Source organism: Sardina pilchardus, chromosome 10 (genome assembly GCF_963854185.1).
Source record: "Sardina pilchardus chromosome 10, fSarPil1.1, whole genome shotgun sequence".
Lineage (NCBI taxonomy): Eukaryota > Metazoa > Chordata > Actinopteri > Clupeiformes > Clupeidae > Sardina > Sardina pilchardus.
Genome location: NC_085003.1, coordinates 860,404 through 877,237, shown reverse-complemented (window position 1 = coordinate 877,237; position 16,834 = coordinate 860,404). Strand labels below are relative to the sequence as shown.

Here is a 16,834-nt window from a genome sequence, read left to right as displayed (position 1 = left end):
AAAATGGTTCTTAATGCGGGAAACAATTAAAAATAAAATGTCCCATTTTCCGACGCACCACAAACATCTTGCCTATGCATACATTAGGCTATATGTTTATTTGAAATGTAAGCTGGCTGGCGTTTTGTCCATTTGCGCCGTTTCGGTCATGGGCCTTCCCCGGGTGGGTTTGCGCATCATGTCTGGGCTGCGCGCCTGGGTGGTGTGGCTGGGTGCTCTGGGCCGGTCGGGGTCCGCTCGCGGGTGGCGTTGCTCGTCCGCGGGGGGCCTTCCGTCGCCGTCTGTAGATGGGGGGGGGGGGGGGGTGGGGTTCGTGTCGGCTCCATTCGGCAGTGGCTCTGCGTGGGCGTATACTGGCGGTCTGGCTGGGGCATGCGGTCTGATCAGATGTGCACGGTTGTGCGTTTTGTGGGATGGGGGGGACGGGGGAGGTGGGAATGCTGGGAGTGGATGGCGGAGGAGAGGGCTATGTTGCAGCATTGTATTTGGATTGGGCTCGCGGTCCGGGCCTTCTTGGGGTGGTGTTTCTAGAGTGGAAGTCCAATGTTTTTAACGATTTTAATTACATTACACCAATGTCCAATGATTTTAACGATTTTAATTACACTACATCGCCTCCCTACGCCTCCCGACCCTGTCAACAGGATGACAGGATGACACGTCCAAAGACATGAAGCATTCTGGACTTTTGCTCTGGGGGCGCTGCTTCCGGGGGGGCCTGGGCGGCGGGTGGGATCGGATTGTGTGTCCAGGGGCCTATTGCACAAAACTAGGATAAGGGATTAACCCGGGATATCTTGGTTATCCTGGCTCAATTTATCCGTGATCCAGTTGCACAAAAGCGGGATAGGGGGCAGCAGGATATGTTATGGTATAAGTTACCATGGCGATTTATTCTGTGGAGCTAGCCTGCTCCTGACCAGGCTAACATCCAAGATAAGTTGATTCTAATGGTAATTACATTATCTGATTGGTTCAGCTAGCTGTCATTCAAATGAGACCTCCACGTGATTTTTTTTAAAGAGCTGTAGATTCCATTTATATATTATTTGCTACATGCATTTACTCGCAAAACACAGCAGAATGTCTGCCTAATAGCCTACCATATGGATGTCATTTAAATTATGGTGGCCTTATAATTAATAACATAGCCTACTCGTTGTTTGCTTCTTTTTTGACAGATGTTTGATGAATAGGCTGCTGTAGTAGTTGATTGGAAGTGGAGGGGACATTTTTCGAAGGTGTTTTCAACTAATTCGGCTTTTAAGACAAATTAAGATACTTTGTGCATCTTTGCGGTGGCAAAGCGCTTCCTTAATGACGTTGCGTGCCGAGACAAGGAAGCTCTCACACGTGGGTGCATACGTAAATTTGCATTCAGTTGATCTGCCACACCTACTCCCGCTATGTAACACAAATAATCATGATCCCCCATCCAAAAAAGTAAAACTTTACCTCGTTGTTAGTCTATATCAAAAGCGGTTGTTCACTTTGTGTGCAAGACGCTATTTTTCGGGACTTTTTTTATTCCAACCGCGAGTTATTTGGGGAGAAACGAGAACGCGCACATACACCGAATAACTTACACCTGGCTTGATGAATCCGTGTCTGCTCATCCTGGATTGGTCTTTGTGCAACCAATTCAGCCGGTATGCTCTTGTTTAGGATTCAGTGATCGCGGCTCAGTAACTTATCCCGGATGTCTTAATTCTGCTTTTGTGCAACGGGCCCCTGGTCGGGCCGTTGGTGTGTGTTCGTTCGATGTTGTGGATGGGGTGGGGCTGGTGCGGGCCCCGTTCTCTCTGCTCGCGGATGGTGGTGGGGGGTTATTTGTGGATGGGTGGCGCCGCCTGTGGGCGGACTCTGGCTGGCCATGCTCGGCCATGCTGCTTGGGCGCGCGGTTCAGATGTGGTGTGTGGGTTCGCCTGGGGGGGGGGGGGGGGGCATTGTGGGTGGGTGGATGTTGCGTGCGTGGTGGGTGGGTGGATGTTTGCATGCGTGGTGGACGATGTGCGGGATTCTTTCTTCGGGTTTAACTGGGTAACCTATTCCTACGCACCTGTCCCCACAAAAGAGGTGTGTAAAAGCGTTTTGTAAACCCTCTATAGTATAATCATTTATATCACCATTAATATACTTATTAATACCAACCATCATGACTTACAGTAATACTAACACACTCTATTTCTCTTCCCTTTCCCCTATACCTCACCTGTGAGGTAAACCATTACCAGCCATCAACCATCTCTGTGCCTGTCCCTCATCACACCTGAAGTCACATCCATCTGACTGCCCTACCATCGCCATTGCCTTCGCCATCCCTATGACTGCCCTACTATCGCCTGCTGTGGTTCCCTGCCCGAATCTTTGGCCCACGCATCCCAGCGACCCATCACTTTCCGAAATAACTAATGGATTACTAATGGACAATTTATTCCCTGTCTGAGGTTTCTTCCTATATGTATCTCCAATTCTAGGGAGTTTTTCCTTGCCCCTGTCACTTATGGGCTCTCTTTGAATGTCTAACACTCTAAAGCGCCATGAGACATGTGTAATGTATTGGCGCTCTATAAGCGGAATTAAAATTGAAATTGAAATTGAAATTACAGGAGAAACTATATGGTTTATGCTCTCTTATGCTGTTTCATTCCGAACCGAAAGCGAAGGAGGGAGAATGAATTACGAACGTTTCACTTTTGCATAAATAATTCCTGAACGGTTTTGATCAGGCGGGAAACAATTAAAAATAAAATGTCCCATTTTCCACGCACCACACACATCTTGACTATTTAAATATTCTATTGTTTGGGCCTATTATAAAAGTTAGGACTTTTTTGTTAGAAAACAATTTCATTTGAATTATGGACTGCCTTTGAATTAAGTTTGATCGGACTTTCAGTTCACAGAAGAAAGTTTGAAGACGCTAAGAAACACATGTTTGCCCCGTAGCATTAACGGTGACTTAATTTATTTCAAAAGGATATGACCTTATGAATCCTATGGTTGTTTGTGTGTTCTACTTGTCTTTTTTGACCTATAGGCCTAATGATTAGGGGATGCATCTCAGTTGTTAGATTTGCACATAACATGTTTGCATATAGGCTAGTCTTCTTTTTCTCGACTCTGCTCGGTTATGGGTCAAGAAAAAATATTTTAATGATATCATATTCGGGTCATGTTTGGTCGGGTCGGTAAAAAAAAATATGCCGTTAATTTGTTTGAAATTTATAGGCCTATCGTACATAATTGTCTTTAGAAGAGAAAAACATAATTTGCAGCATTCTCACTGAAACGCGATTCTATTCCCCACCTTTGACACGAACATGTAGAAATACACTTGTTGTTTCTGCGTAGACAGACCCTCGGCTACACTTGACATTCAGTTGTTCTGTTCTCAGAGCATAGGCCTATGCTTTCTTTGTCTATGATCTGCAACTTGTTTCTCTAACTGCTGGCCTCCTCGACAGAAAATTCGGCTACGGGGGATGCTGTGGCGCAGCAGGCTACAGCGCCCATACCATGTACGGGTCCGAGTGCCCACGGGGACCCAGGTTCGAATCCGGCCTGCGGTCATGTCCCGATCCCACCCCATCTCTCTCTCCCACTTGCTTCCTGTCTACTCTTCACTGTCCTGTAACAATAAAGACAAAAAGGCCAAAAATATATAGTTAAAAAAAAAGAGAAGAAAATTCGGCTACTGAGTTGCCGATGCGATGCGTGCTTCTCAAGTCTGATAATTTGCAGCAAGATCGAATGGTGGAACCATGGAAAAATAAACTAAAAGTTTCCCCAATCAGGAAATATTTGTTAATTTAATGCCATCAAGGCATATAGCCTACAATTGGTATGAACATGCAATGTGCGTCCTTGCGCAACTTATAAAGTGGCTCGTTGGAAAGCCATACGTCTGCTCTTTCGTGCACTAAAGGTTTAATCTCGCTGCAATTTATAATCGCGGAGCAATGACGCACTCAATCGGGCTGGGTTTTGGTTTTGATTTTTGTTTTGGTCCATTGATGAAGACGTTAATAAAGAGTTTCTTAATAGTAATACTGTAATATTCTATGCCTGCATTTCATGCTTGGGAGCCTCAACGCATTCATGTGAGGAACGGCTGAAACAGAATTTGTAGGCCTATAGGAAAATCCTTATTATGTTCAATGTTGAGTCAAGTAGCCTAATTTTTGGATGAATGCTGACACGGAACAAAAAAAGGTAGACTAAATGCATGTTTCCAAAATTCTGACTAATCACTTGGCTATATATAATTAGGCCTAGGCTATATTGTTTTACATGCATGTGAGATACCAGTTTTGCGTAGCTCAATGACGTTACGACTAAGTTAGACTAATTTTTACAATAAGCGGGTCAGGAAGCGGGTCGGGTACAGTAGGCTATTTCAATAATTATTTGTTGCGGTCCGAGTTGCGGTCGAGTTAGTTGTAAACGGCGGGGCGGGCCGTTCAGACACGTACCCGCGCATTACTGGTGGGCACCAACTTTTTTGATGAATTGATAAACATTTAAAGAGACCCTATGCAACTTTTTCATAGTCATAAAATCGCTTAGAAATCGTTGTTTTGCTTGACTGACCAGTTTTATCGAAAACAGTCACATTTCCTCCCGCCCCTAGTGTCCCTCTCTGCTATTACAACCTTGCAACTTTCTGATAAACGATCGTTTGCTGCTTACATCTGGAAGTCAGAGACGCGAAAGGAACAAGAAGAACCACGCTTGCAATTTATATATTTATTCATTTGTGCCACCTACGTCACTATCAAGTAGAACGCCGCCATATTTACGACCGATTTCGCCCAATATGACTGCCCACACTGCCCGTTTGAATGGAAGAGAAAGACAGATAGATCTAGAGAAATGTTCAATTTTAGGCTCCGATCTTTATTTGTTACCCCCAGTTTTCCTTTATCCCTTATTGTCTGCCCCAAGTTTGTTCCAATTGGCTTTCCATATCATACATTTATCTAGTTAACCCCTCATACAGTGGTGTTAATTAGGCTATTTTAAGATAAGGTGACGATGTTCGGGACCGCCATAACCGGGAAGATAATCCCAAAAATGTGGGATAAAAACGGGGACATTTTCAGGTTGACTCAATCCGATTGAAATACATATAAGTTTTGTCTTCAAAAAACGGGGGGGCTAGGTAGTTTTACTGTATTTTCCCCGGGGACGGGCAACCAAAACCGGGGGCTGTAGGCTACAGGAAACCGGAGACTGCAGCACCGATGCATCAGCATGGGAATGCGTAGGCCTAGGCTATAATAAAAACATGATTTTAGTGGTAGTTTACTGACTAGGTAACGTTAGTTAAGTGGCCAACAGCTAGCAAGCTCATGTTAGTGCCACATATAATTGAATAAATAGCCGCAAAGAGGCATTCTCCCTCTCACGCAATTGCGTTTTTAACTTCGAAACTGGGTTTTGCTGAAGTACCCGGCTACAGGCAGGTTTTATTACATAAAACCAAGCAACACGATGTAACCTTAATTTGCTGTTTATTGCTCTGTCTGAAGCACAAAATATAAAAATAGCAATCAGACATGCATCACGCAATGCATCGATTTCTGTACATGTAGCCTCTCATTCACACCGATAGCAGCCACAACCGCACGCTCTGCAAACTAGCTAACTCTAACCAACTAACATTGGCAAGATATAAAAACAACGTAGCCAGTGCACAATACAAGTAGATTGACTACATTACAGAAACAGCACAAACTACAACTCTACTAGATCGCATTTTGATGACACCATACCTCTGCCTCAGGACTGTCGCAGCACCCTCTGGGCTACATGAAAACTAGTAAGGGGTCCTCCGCAGCGTGGGAACCAACTCCTTCCACACCCAAGCCACACACACCCAATAGCCTACTATTTACTGTACCCAGAGGAGTATGAAACAGTTTTTCCCCATGCAACATTGTACAGAACATGCAGGGAATAAGGGGAAATCCAGGGAAGCTTAATCAACCCTGCTACAATAGCAAGTTAGGTAGGCGTATTTGCCTTTAACGACAGGAGCAAGCTTACGGCAACAACAGCTGTCACACTATAACAGAGGTGAATTCCACCACAACACACCTCTAGTGTTCAAATACACTCATTCACAGGCATAATTTCATACTACTTTGAGTAACTTCACCATCTGTAATAGTGTCTTCTGCAACATTTAAATAATAGAATTAAAACTGATTCAGTGACCTTTCAGCACCTGATAAGGTAAAATGTACCACTTGACAAGATGACATTGAGCACCACAAATAAGAAAATAAAGACAGATTTTGAGAGTACAACTTACTCTTATGCAGAAACTATGCAACACTGTTAGGTTTGTAGGTTCACCAAAATAACATTTAACATCCCCAGATAGCAAAATCTTTATGGGCCAAATTTGGCCCAAAACTGGCTTGCCGTTTTGGCAGAGTTTTGGAAGGATGTACGGCCCATAAATGGCCCACATTTGGCATACCAGAATCAAAACAAAGGTAGGCCAAAACTCGCCCAAAACCCACCCAAAACCAATTGTGGCATTCCAAAATATGACCATAATTGCCCCAAAAAGAGCCCAAAATCCCCCAAATCCAGCCAAAAAGGTGCCAAAACTTAACCACAAGTGGCCCAAAATGAGGCCATAATTGTGCCAAATGATTGCTGCTACATTAAAATTCCTCTTTAAAAAATATTTAAATTTTTAATCCACTATATGTTTATGTGAGTTTATTGATAATAATTATTAATTGCTATGTCCTACAGTAATATATAGGCTCATAAGGTTTATTTATATTGTGTATGTCTATATAGGTTTGCAAAAAACAAAAACAAGATTAAATGCATTTCATGGTAATTTGATTTATTTATTAAATTATTTGATTCAATTCATTCATAGGCTGGTGGCTGGTGGCTGGCGTTTTTTCAGGGCATGGCTCTCTCACAGCATCTGTAATCATACAAGCGTAACAAAATGAGTTAAGATTTGGAAGCATATACAGTACATCACTACCTACTTTTCAACGGAATGTCAGCAACATCAATATAAAGGTACCGGCCACCAGCAGGCTGCTGTAATGGTGACACAATCCACCACCTGTAACTAGACAGCTACACTGGGTCCACAAGTGAAGCACTCGCAGAGTATGAAAATAGTTTTAGAAGACTAGTCTAATTTTTCAAACATACTGTACATGCCGCTATCACATCTAGTGCACAGTGTAGTCTTCCAGTAAATATAATGAGGGTTTAAGACATGTTGGCAAAGACCTGTTACTTTAAAATTAAAAAAGGCAACAGAAAAGCGGTTCACAGATACAACTACTTGTTAGTTATACTACAGCATTTGCATGCACAGATTAAACAAAAATGTGTTAGATGCTGAATTATAGAGCTTTGTAGGTACTGGAAATGAGGACTTTATCAAAGCAGACAAAACCTCTTTTTTATGGTGAAATGTATCTGCAATTCATCCTTACCTGGTAAAAGCAGTTGCAGAGGCCTTTAGTTATTGCTCTTCTGAAATAAAAACAGCAGAGAAAGGCATTAATGTACAGTATGTCGACATTTACCTTCAATTCATCCTGAACTGGTAACACCAGTTACAAAAGTATATGGTTATCTTGTATGACTAATGTGTGGACCAAAAGTCAAATAAATCAAATATAAAACTGTACAGCTTACTTTATTGGGTGGCAGGACAGGATGAGAAAGTCTAGACCCCCAAACCAGGCTGGAGCCACTTGTGAATGGCCTGTAACACAGATACATAAATATGCATTACTTTTATCATCAGAAAGAAATTGCCAAAATATTTATCATGATCACTAATAAACCCAAGTCAAATAAATAAAATGTAAAGCTGTATACTGTAGCTTACTTTATTGGGTGGCAGGACATGATGAGAAAGGGTAGACCCCCAAACCAGGCTGGAGCCACTTGTGAATGGCCTGTAACACAGATACATAAATATGCATTACTTTTATCATCAGAAAGAAATTGCCAAAATATTTATCATGATCACTAATAAACCCAAGTCAAATAAATAAAATGTAAAGCTGTATACTGTAGCTTACTTTATTGGGTGGCAAGACATGATGAGAAAGGGTAGACCCCTAAACCAGGCTGGAGCCACTTGGCCTGTAACACAGATACATAAATATGCATTACTTTTATCATCAGAAAGAAATTGACAAAATATTTATCATGATCACTAATACACCCGAGTCAAAAATGTAAAGCTGTATACTGTAGCTTACTTTATTGGGTGGCAGGACATGATGAGAAAGGGTAGACCCCCAAACCAGGCTGGAGCCACTTGTGAATGGCCTGTAACACAGATACATAAATATGCATTACTTTTATCATCAGAAAGAAATTGCCAAAATATTTATCATGATCACTAATACACCCAAGTCAAATTAATAAAATGCAAAGCTGTATAGCTTACTTTATTGGGTGGCAGGACATGATGAGAAAGGGTAGACCCCCAAACCAGGCTGAAGCCAATGACCTGTAACACAGACACATAAAATATGCATAACTTTTATCATCAGGGGAAAAAAGCCAAATATTTATTATTACCAATATTACACCCCATTAATAGCATTATATTGGGATCCAGCGAATATGGTGTTGTTAATCATTGTGCCCTTATATTTTATGAAAGTTAACGAGTAATCTCTACTATTCAATTGAAAAAGTCACCAGGAAACACGCCTGAAAACCAGACGTTTTAGATTGAATAGTAGGCCGGTTTCTCGCTAACGTGTACAAATGTAAGGGCACGAATCCCGATGGTACTTCTTGCTGCCATGTACGAGTTCAGAAGTCTCAAATAGCCTATGTCTGAGCATGCGCGTGACATGGCGCATAGCTTGCATTACTAGAGCTAGCTGCTACGTCGTTCATAATTTAAAATCACCAACGATATCTTATCCCGGACAAGTAATCAATGTGAAATCAGCCTCCCTCCAAAAACGAAACGAGATGTAAACACTACTAAGTCTTCTTAAAGACTCCCCAGTCCAACATCTAAGCTTTCATTGACGTTAACAAAAAACTAGTTTTCATGACAGTTTAACGTTATCGTTAGCCAACAAGCTAACGCTAGCTCACGCAAACCAACTTGTTCACAGGCATAAAGTTAGCGTTCAACCAAATCAAGCTTCGCTCAATTTTAACTCAGTTTTAACTTTTAGCTTTGATTAAAAAGTTAACAAAGTCCAAGTTGGACCAGATTTAGCCCTGTCTAAAGTGAGCTAAATTAGCTTGCGCAAGCTAGACGTTAGGTGGTGTGTAAATGTGAACTATCATCAGATGGCCAAATTACGGATTATATCAGCAAATAAATAAAGCCAGATAAGGTAACTTGTGTTATATTGTGTGATCTAAATAAAGCATATAGAAGCATACTTACAGTGAGCCTTCAGACACCGCCATTTCGTCTTCTACTGAGCACTTCATCAGCGAAAAAAATGAAGAAACCGTTACTCCGTCTTTTGGCTGTCCACAAGGATGCCAAAACGTAGTCCCGCTCTTCACCCAGTATTATGGCTACCCAGACATATGCCATAACTCACCCGTATAGTTATCTATCCACTGGCGCCTTTTTATCTTTTATGGCAAACCATAATCATGCCAAAGTTAAGACGAAAGCTTTATCTTGCTTACTTTTAGGCCAAAACAAAGCCAAAAACACCACATGTATGCCAAACTACAGCCAGAATGTAAAACAGTAGCCTACTAACTAATTTAGAAATTATTTTACACCAATAGATTCAGACAACTCAACTCATGGTTCAACATATTTTATTTAAGACCTGTCAAGACAGTGTCAAACAAAGCATTACAATGTTTGGATCCACAAATCAGTTTGAAAGATCCAAAAGATGACATGTGAATACATCGTACCAATCATGTGATGTGTTGGGGATACACTGTACCAATCATGTGTTGTGATCTCACTGCTGTTCCTTAGGTGGCCATAAGATTAGATCTGAGAATCTGAAAAAACATTACATCTAATGTGCTAATGAACACTATGACGACTGTGAATTTAGATATTCCAAAAAAGTGAGCAAAAAAGTATTCATTCAAGGACCGTTCCTCATCCCTGGCCCTTAACTCATGAGTCACACACACTCACTTTCCAGTGCTGACATCTCCGATGCCAGCTAGGTCTTTTCATAGTTGTGGTCACTGTGATGGTCAGTAGAAGTAGTAGCCTCTTCATGCTCCTCCACATTGGTGGTTGAACAGCCAGTGAGATTGTTGCAAGTCACGCATTTTGTGCTTCATTGGCTGAATGTTGTTTGTCCTTCTCCCTCGCCGAGATGTGTGCAAATGTGTCCAAAGCAGTCGCTTATAGGTTTTAGTAGGCTATCAAATGGAACTAGAAATGCAATTCCAAGGAATTACCAGTGCATGAAAATGCAGAAATAGATAGATAATGTAGATATGGTTATTAAGGTGTAGCTAGGGTAAACATGGTAGTTGCATAGTTTACAGAGAGTTGATAGTGTGAAGGTAGACGTTTTAAAGATGAAACGTTCCAGTTCTAACTTAACTAATGATTTCTATTCATGTTAAAATGTTGATTAGCTAACTTAGCTAATGATTTCTAGCAGTTACGCTAAAAATGCTTATTATGCTAGCAATGCTAACTTTACTAACAATGCTAACCAGGTTGATTAGCTAACTTAACCGATGATTTCTAGCAGTAATGCTAAAAATGCTAACTATGCTAACAATGCTAAATTTGCTAACAATGCTAGCCAGGTTGATTAGCTAACTTAGTTGATGATTTTTTGCAGTTATACTAAAAATGCTAACTATGCTAACAATGCTAGCCATGCTAACTAGCTAACTTGCTATTGAGGACTTTTATTTTGAAACATTTGTTGCTAGGGTATCCATGGTGGCCACTATCAGGAAACAAGAAGTTACTGCAGTATAATCATGTTGGTTGCTATGGAAACGGCCATAAACACTTAATTTTAATGGTTGCTATGTTGGTTGCTAGGTACATGGAGGTTTCATGTAGTTGACTGGAGGCATAGTGGATGATAACTGACAGTTGGAATGGTTGAACAGTTCAATAGTTGAGTAGTTTCAATGGTTAAATGATTTACGGAGTGATTATTTGCACCCGGGTGTAAATAGTGGAATCGAGGCATTTTCTTATTTACACCCAAACCTGAAATGCGTGCTATCCAACATAGCGGGACCATCTTGGCAGGAGATGGCCTACCTAAATCTAACAAGTTAGGATTATTAAAACTATATTTGAGATGGGAAAGTGGTACTAAATTTCCACAAACTTTATTCAGTGAACGGGTAAAGCCGTCCGTTTGCAAGCAAAATCAAGAAATACGATCTATTAGTTTTGTTTACCGTTACCTAGCAACCCCAACAAGTGAGTCAATAATTAGTATTCTCCCATTCCTTTTCAACGGGGCGTAGTACAGTGGATAAGTGATTGGGTTACCATGCTCAAGGTATTGGGTTCGAATCACAGCTGAAGTGTAACTTTTTGCCTGCCAAAGTACGCACGATGACTTCTATTTTCTTAGATGACGTTACCTCGCGGCAAATAAGAGTTTGTACTTTTTGAACCTGTCAAAGATTGACTGGTTTTATTTCAGTTATGAGTACAGTTAAGTAGAAGTAGGCTTCAGTAGGCTAGTTGTTAGTAGAAAGGTTGTGTTTTGACTTTGAGCCCCCAACGCTGCCTGGAAGGCGCTTAGGCATGGGTTAAGGTTAGGGTTAAGGTTAGGTTAAGGTTAGGGTTAAGGTTAGGTTAAGGTTAGGTTAAGGTTAGGAGTAGGATTAAGTGCTTTTAAGTCAACAGTGGCAGCGCTGCCTGGAAGACAACTCAGAAAACAACTCTTTAAAGTAGCTTGTCTTTGATAAAGCTACCACATGACCACTCATTAACCTAATATTTGTATAATCACTTCCAAGTAACCCAGACATGGCAAAACAGCTAAAAACTGTTCAAAACTAAATTAGGCCTAGCCTACTGTAGAGCTGGTAAATACACAGGCCTATTGACAGAGAACATGGATGTTAGACATCGGGTGTAAATAGTATTGTTGATTATTACACTATTTACACCCGGGTGTAAATAGTAATGTTCATTATTACACTATTTACACCCGGGTGTAAATAGTAATGTTGATTATTACACTATTTACACCCGGGTGTAAATAGTAATGTTCATTATTTGCACCCGGGTGTAAATAGTAATGTTCATTATTTACACCCGGGTGCAAATAGTCTCTGCCTTAACTATATTGACTGACTACCCAGGAGGCAAAACCCCTTTTTTTTAAGGGAAATCAGACATGGGCTGCTGTAAAAGGTTGTCATACAAAAATAAAATCTAGGGTGTCCCAGGATCACAACCTGGGTGGCCAACCCGGTCAATAAGCTGCTGTTTGTGTTTTATCACCCTCTTTATGCCCCATTATATATATTAATAGTGTCTATTTATATTTGCAAATGTACATACTGTATTATCCTTATACTTAACCTTATTCTACTGTCCTTCATACATTCCTACTGTTCTGTTTTTTTATTCTTGTGTTTTCTTTCTTTGTTTGAGTGTTTTGTTTGCATATCAAAATCAGAATCAGCTTTATTTGCCAGGCAAAGTCGTACACAAAGATACATATGGGCCCTAGATTCAAGTAGTCCAGTAAAATAATGACCTAAATGTGTGATAGATAGATAGATAGATAGATAGATAGATGTATACTTTATTGATCCCCAAGGGGAAATTCAAGAACCATGTGTGGACATGTTATGAAGTAAAATAAGAGGGGTTTTTTTTGCCTGAAGTGTTTGCCTGTACATATGACAAAAACATCATCACTTCCATCACAAAACTTCACTTCCATCATCACATTTGTTTGAATACTGACTTTTATTTCCTTATCCCGACACACAATAAGTAAAATAGTTCACATTTCCAGCCTGTACTAGTGAGGATGCAATCCATCATCAAAAGCACATTAAAGCTTAGCAAAACATAAAATGAAAAGATTAAAATCTAAACCAATATTTAAAAAAGTGCCCAGTTAAAACTTCATATTCATATAAAACAGTGGTCCCCATAATGAAAGTATGAAGACTAAAATGTTGGCTAACAACACACAATTATATCATCATCCTGGGTAAAACATGAGAATATCCCTCTGAAGTAAACTCTATTCTGAGGCAAGCCTGAATTTGCAAAGCACCATCCACATTTCTGAACCTTCCCTTTCCCTTAAGTTACCATGCTGTGCTTAATGGTTATAATCTGCAGGTATTCTGACATAACCGTTTGTGTTCAGATGTCCATGTGTGCTTCTCTCTTATTTTGTAGGGATTGTGTTTCAGGTGTAGAGAGATGTTCCAGCTCATACCGGCCATTCTGCTCAGCTGGATGGACATCACTGGAAATTGTCTTTTGCTCAAGTATTTGCTGAAGCTGGTGCTGTGCATACTCTGGCTTACATGTCAGGGGACACTGAGGTACCTCCATGCCAATAATATCACCTATCATGTAGGGTCTTAACCAACCCACTAAAGGGGTGCTGCCAGGAGTATAATGAGTGTGCCGGTGGTAGAAGAGGAAGCCATCTACCTGAGGGAGAGGGAAATCAGTATTAAAGATGCTGTCTGCCAACAGCCAATGGCCGCGTTTCCCAGATTTGTTAAGAAGCTCTTAAGTGCTTAGAACTTCTTAGGAGCGTTCTTAGAACGTTCTTAGGCTGCGTTTAGACTGCCAGTTTGAAGTGACCCAAATCCGATTTTTGGCTCGCATGTGGCACGTATCCGATCTGTGCCACGACAGTGTAAACAGAAAAAAAACACATGAATTCCGATTTCCTCAGATCGGATACAGGCCCCTTTCGTATGTGGTTTTAAATCAGATATGGATCGGATTTGTGTGCATGTATCTACAGTCTAAACAGACAAATCGGATATTCCAGTGCAATGCGTCCCACACGTCATTAATCTGTGACAATTTTGCGCCTGGTGACGTTAGGTTACAATTCCAAGTGGGCGCGCTGGCGGAGCGTGTTAAAAGTTGCCCTATTGACTATTACGTTTCCGTAGACCATGTATTGAGAATAAAACATTTGTAGCCTACCTAATTATCTACAATCGTAGGCCTATAGCCATCCAAATATGAATGGTCTACTGTAAATAGCCTACAACCAGAGATATTAAGCAAAAAAAGAGCCAAATTCAAGCATCGCGATTTGTAGCTATTAACCTATTTTTAAAACTGCAACTGCAGTTCTGTTTGTTTTCGTGAAATTCGAATGTGTAGACTTCAATCACATGAATCACATATGACATTCATTTCGTCAGTCCCTCGATCTGTTTTAAGTTAACATGAGTGCCATTTGATGTCACATAGTCACAGCAAATGCAATTAAATGAAAATAAAAAACATGACCTAGACCTGTGCGGGTTAGTTGCATAGACAGTAAAAGAGTTAGTTGTAACACCCGTCTCTGGCAAAATTAACTGATTTTATCGCGCATGTGCGAGCAATTATGATTACGAGTTATGGATTATTTTTATGTGCCGCGATCACACCCAATGAAAGTTAACACAGCAACTTCAAATATCAGTGTTGGACCAATTGCTTCAGACATGTAATAAATAAGCAGTTCATCAACTATATTAACAGGTTTTATCAAGTCGATATGACCAAAATAAGCCTATTTAAAGGTTATTGTGAGCTAGCATAATACCGTATGGTTTGCAATGGCTAATCATACAACTAGCTTAACATACATTTGGACCTTTTTTTGTTGATTATATATGAAAACAGATGTTGTTTGTTTAAGCCAGCAGTGTTTTGTGTTAAAATATGTTATAGGATTCACGATTTTTTAGCACTGTTACAACCATGACGCTATAGCCTACTGTTACAACTGTAGCCTACCGCACTTTTTTATGGCTGCGTAGGTTGGAACAAAGGTACATGTCACTGTTAAGTTAAGTTATTAACAAACTGCAACATATTTGTTACATTCCGTTTCAACTTTCATGGAGTAGAGATGTATGACTCTGTTCTGGTCAAGTTCCACTGCTCTCAAGTCTATCGTCTTTGTGTAAAGCTAGTTTGAACTGAGAAAATAAAAAAAGTGTTACGATTGTGCTGGTTCTCCCCTACAAGAAACTTTTAGCCCATGCGCATGCGGGCCATTTCAAGTGTCTGGCAAATGTAAACACACATGATCGGATTTGGGTCACTGGCGAAAGTAGATGTAAACATGCAATCAAAAAAATCGGATATGAGCACAAAATCGGAATTGAGCATATCCGATCTGCAGTCTAAACGCAGCCTTAGAGCGCTCCTAAGAAGTTCTTAGCACTTAAGAGCTCCTTAACGAATCTGGGAAACGCGGCCATCATCATTAAAGGTTTGCTGAACAAACTATGGATAATCGAAACAGCAGTTTATAAACATACACAGAACACTCGAAAACACTGTTTTACACAGATGCTACAATAATGTCACGATGATGACAAAATTTGTCTGAACTATTCGCTCCAGGGTTTTCTTACATTGAAGGTGTACTCTTTGACAAGTGCTTGCTGGATGGATTCTTTTGTGCACGTAGTGCTCTGAAGGCTCACAAACTTAAACTGTAGAAGGAAATCAAGAGGTTATTCGGTATATCGCCCAGCCCTACCAGCAGATCTATTTTTGCTGTTTACTGCCAGAATCTTTGGCTCCAATCAGAAACGGCCATACTCTTGTCCTGGCACGCTATTGGCCGGTGACGCGCCGAAAACGAAACTTAAGCGACGCGAAGTGCAGTAGAAACAAAGCGCAGCCTCGCCAGACTAATGTTCAATCTTAAAAGATTGAGTTTAGTATGGTGAAAACCAGACTACTTGTTTTCCGCTCCATGATGATAACAGAACACCAACAATGCACCACGACACACCTCATCTCTGATCAACAGGGTGATTATACGGGTGCAGGTATATTTTCTACCTGAACAATGTGCATGCAAAAGAGGAAAATGATAACAAATCAGTCACAGACTAGCAAAGACACGGCTACACACATCTTGAGAAATGGGAGAGACATATACAGCAATTGTAACTGTTGTCAGGTTTAAAATTGACTATTTTGATAGTGAACGCTATGAAGAGTAAATAACTTACAGCATTTTGCTTGGTAATTTCCAACAGGCCCCCTTCTTCCTCCATCTTTGACTGAAGCCAGAAAAACCTGAATTCTGTCTGAGAAAAAAAATAACAAAAATAAATAAATAAATAAATAAATAAATACACACACACACACACACACACACACACACACACACACACACACACACACACACACACACACACACACACACACACACACACACACACACACACACACACACACACACACACACACACACACACACACACACACTGAAGATCACTGAAAGTATCAAAAAATTAAATAGCCACAGCAACAATGAAAATGACTAAATAATTTAAATATAAATATATAAAATATAAATAATACTAATACATTAGTCAACATTAGGGCTAATAATAATTAAAATGGAAAGCCAATGATCTAAGCTCGTGAGTGCTTGCAAAAAAACCCCAAAACATAGATTAAAAAATTCTGTATTCTTTAGCTTTCATTGGTTGCCCAGGGCGTCATACAAGCTAGGAACGCGACTACTAGAAGCGCCAAGCGCCGGTCATTTGACAGCTGAGACGTATTACTTGAAGCGCCATGTTGGTTTGACCTAGATATACCTAGAACAGCCGGGATAGAAAGATCGTATAGTAAGGAAGATG

At 40.5% G+C, this 16,834-nt stretch overlaps 1 protein-coding gene and 1 long non-coding RNA gene across 4 annotated transcripts in view; both read right to left on the bottom strand.

Annotated features, from left to right (window-relative positions):
• Nucleotides 1–6,909: 6,909 nt before the first annotated feature.
• LOC134094109 (uncharacterized) lies at nt 6,910–9,734 on the bottom strand. 3 transcript variants are annotated; one of them, XR_009940422.1, is made up of 8 exons: nt 9,429–9,734; nt 8,460–8,522; nt 8,269–8,338; nt 8,086–8,149; nt 7,890–7,959; nt 7,694–7,763; nt 7,489–7,528; nt 6,910–6,959 (listed from the first exon to the last, which is right to left on the bottom strand). It is a non-coding gene; the product is annotated as an uncharacterized LOC134094109 (long non-coding RNA). The 3 variants fall into 3 exon arrangements; XR_009940424.1 differs by lacking the exon at nt 7,890–7,959 and having other exon boundaries at nt 6,928–6,959; XR_009940423.1 differs by lacking the exon at nt 8,086–8,149 and having other exon boundaries at nt 6,938–6,959.
• Nucleotides 9,735–12,919: 3,185 nt separating this feature from the next.
• Nucleotides 12,920–16,834, bottom strand: part of snupn (snurportin 1) — a 46,253-nt gene continuing 42,338 nt past the window's right edge. The window contains exons 7-9 of the mRNA XM_062547674.1: nt 16,196–16,273; nt 15,587–15,667; nt 12,920–13,643 (exon numbers count right to left, since the gene is read on the bottom strand). Coding sequence (XP_062403658.1) covers nt 13,347–13,643; nt 15,587–15,667; nt 16,196–16,273 — 456 coding nt within the window. The 3' untranslated portion in view covers nt 12,920–13,346. The remainder of the gene's footprint in view (nt 13,644–15,586; nt 15,668–16,195; nt 16,274–16,834) is intronic.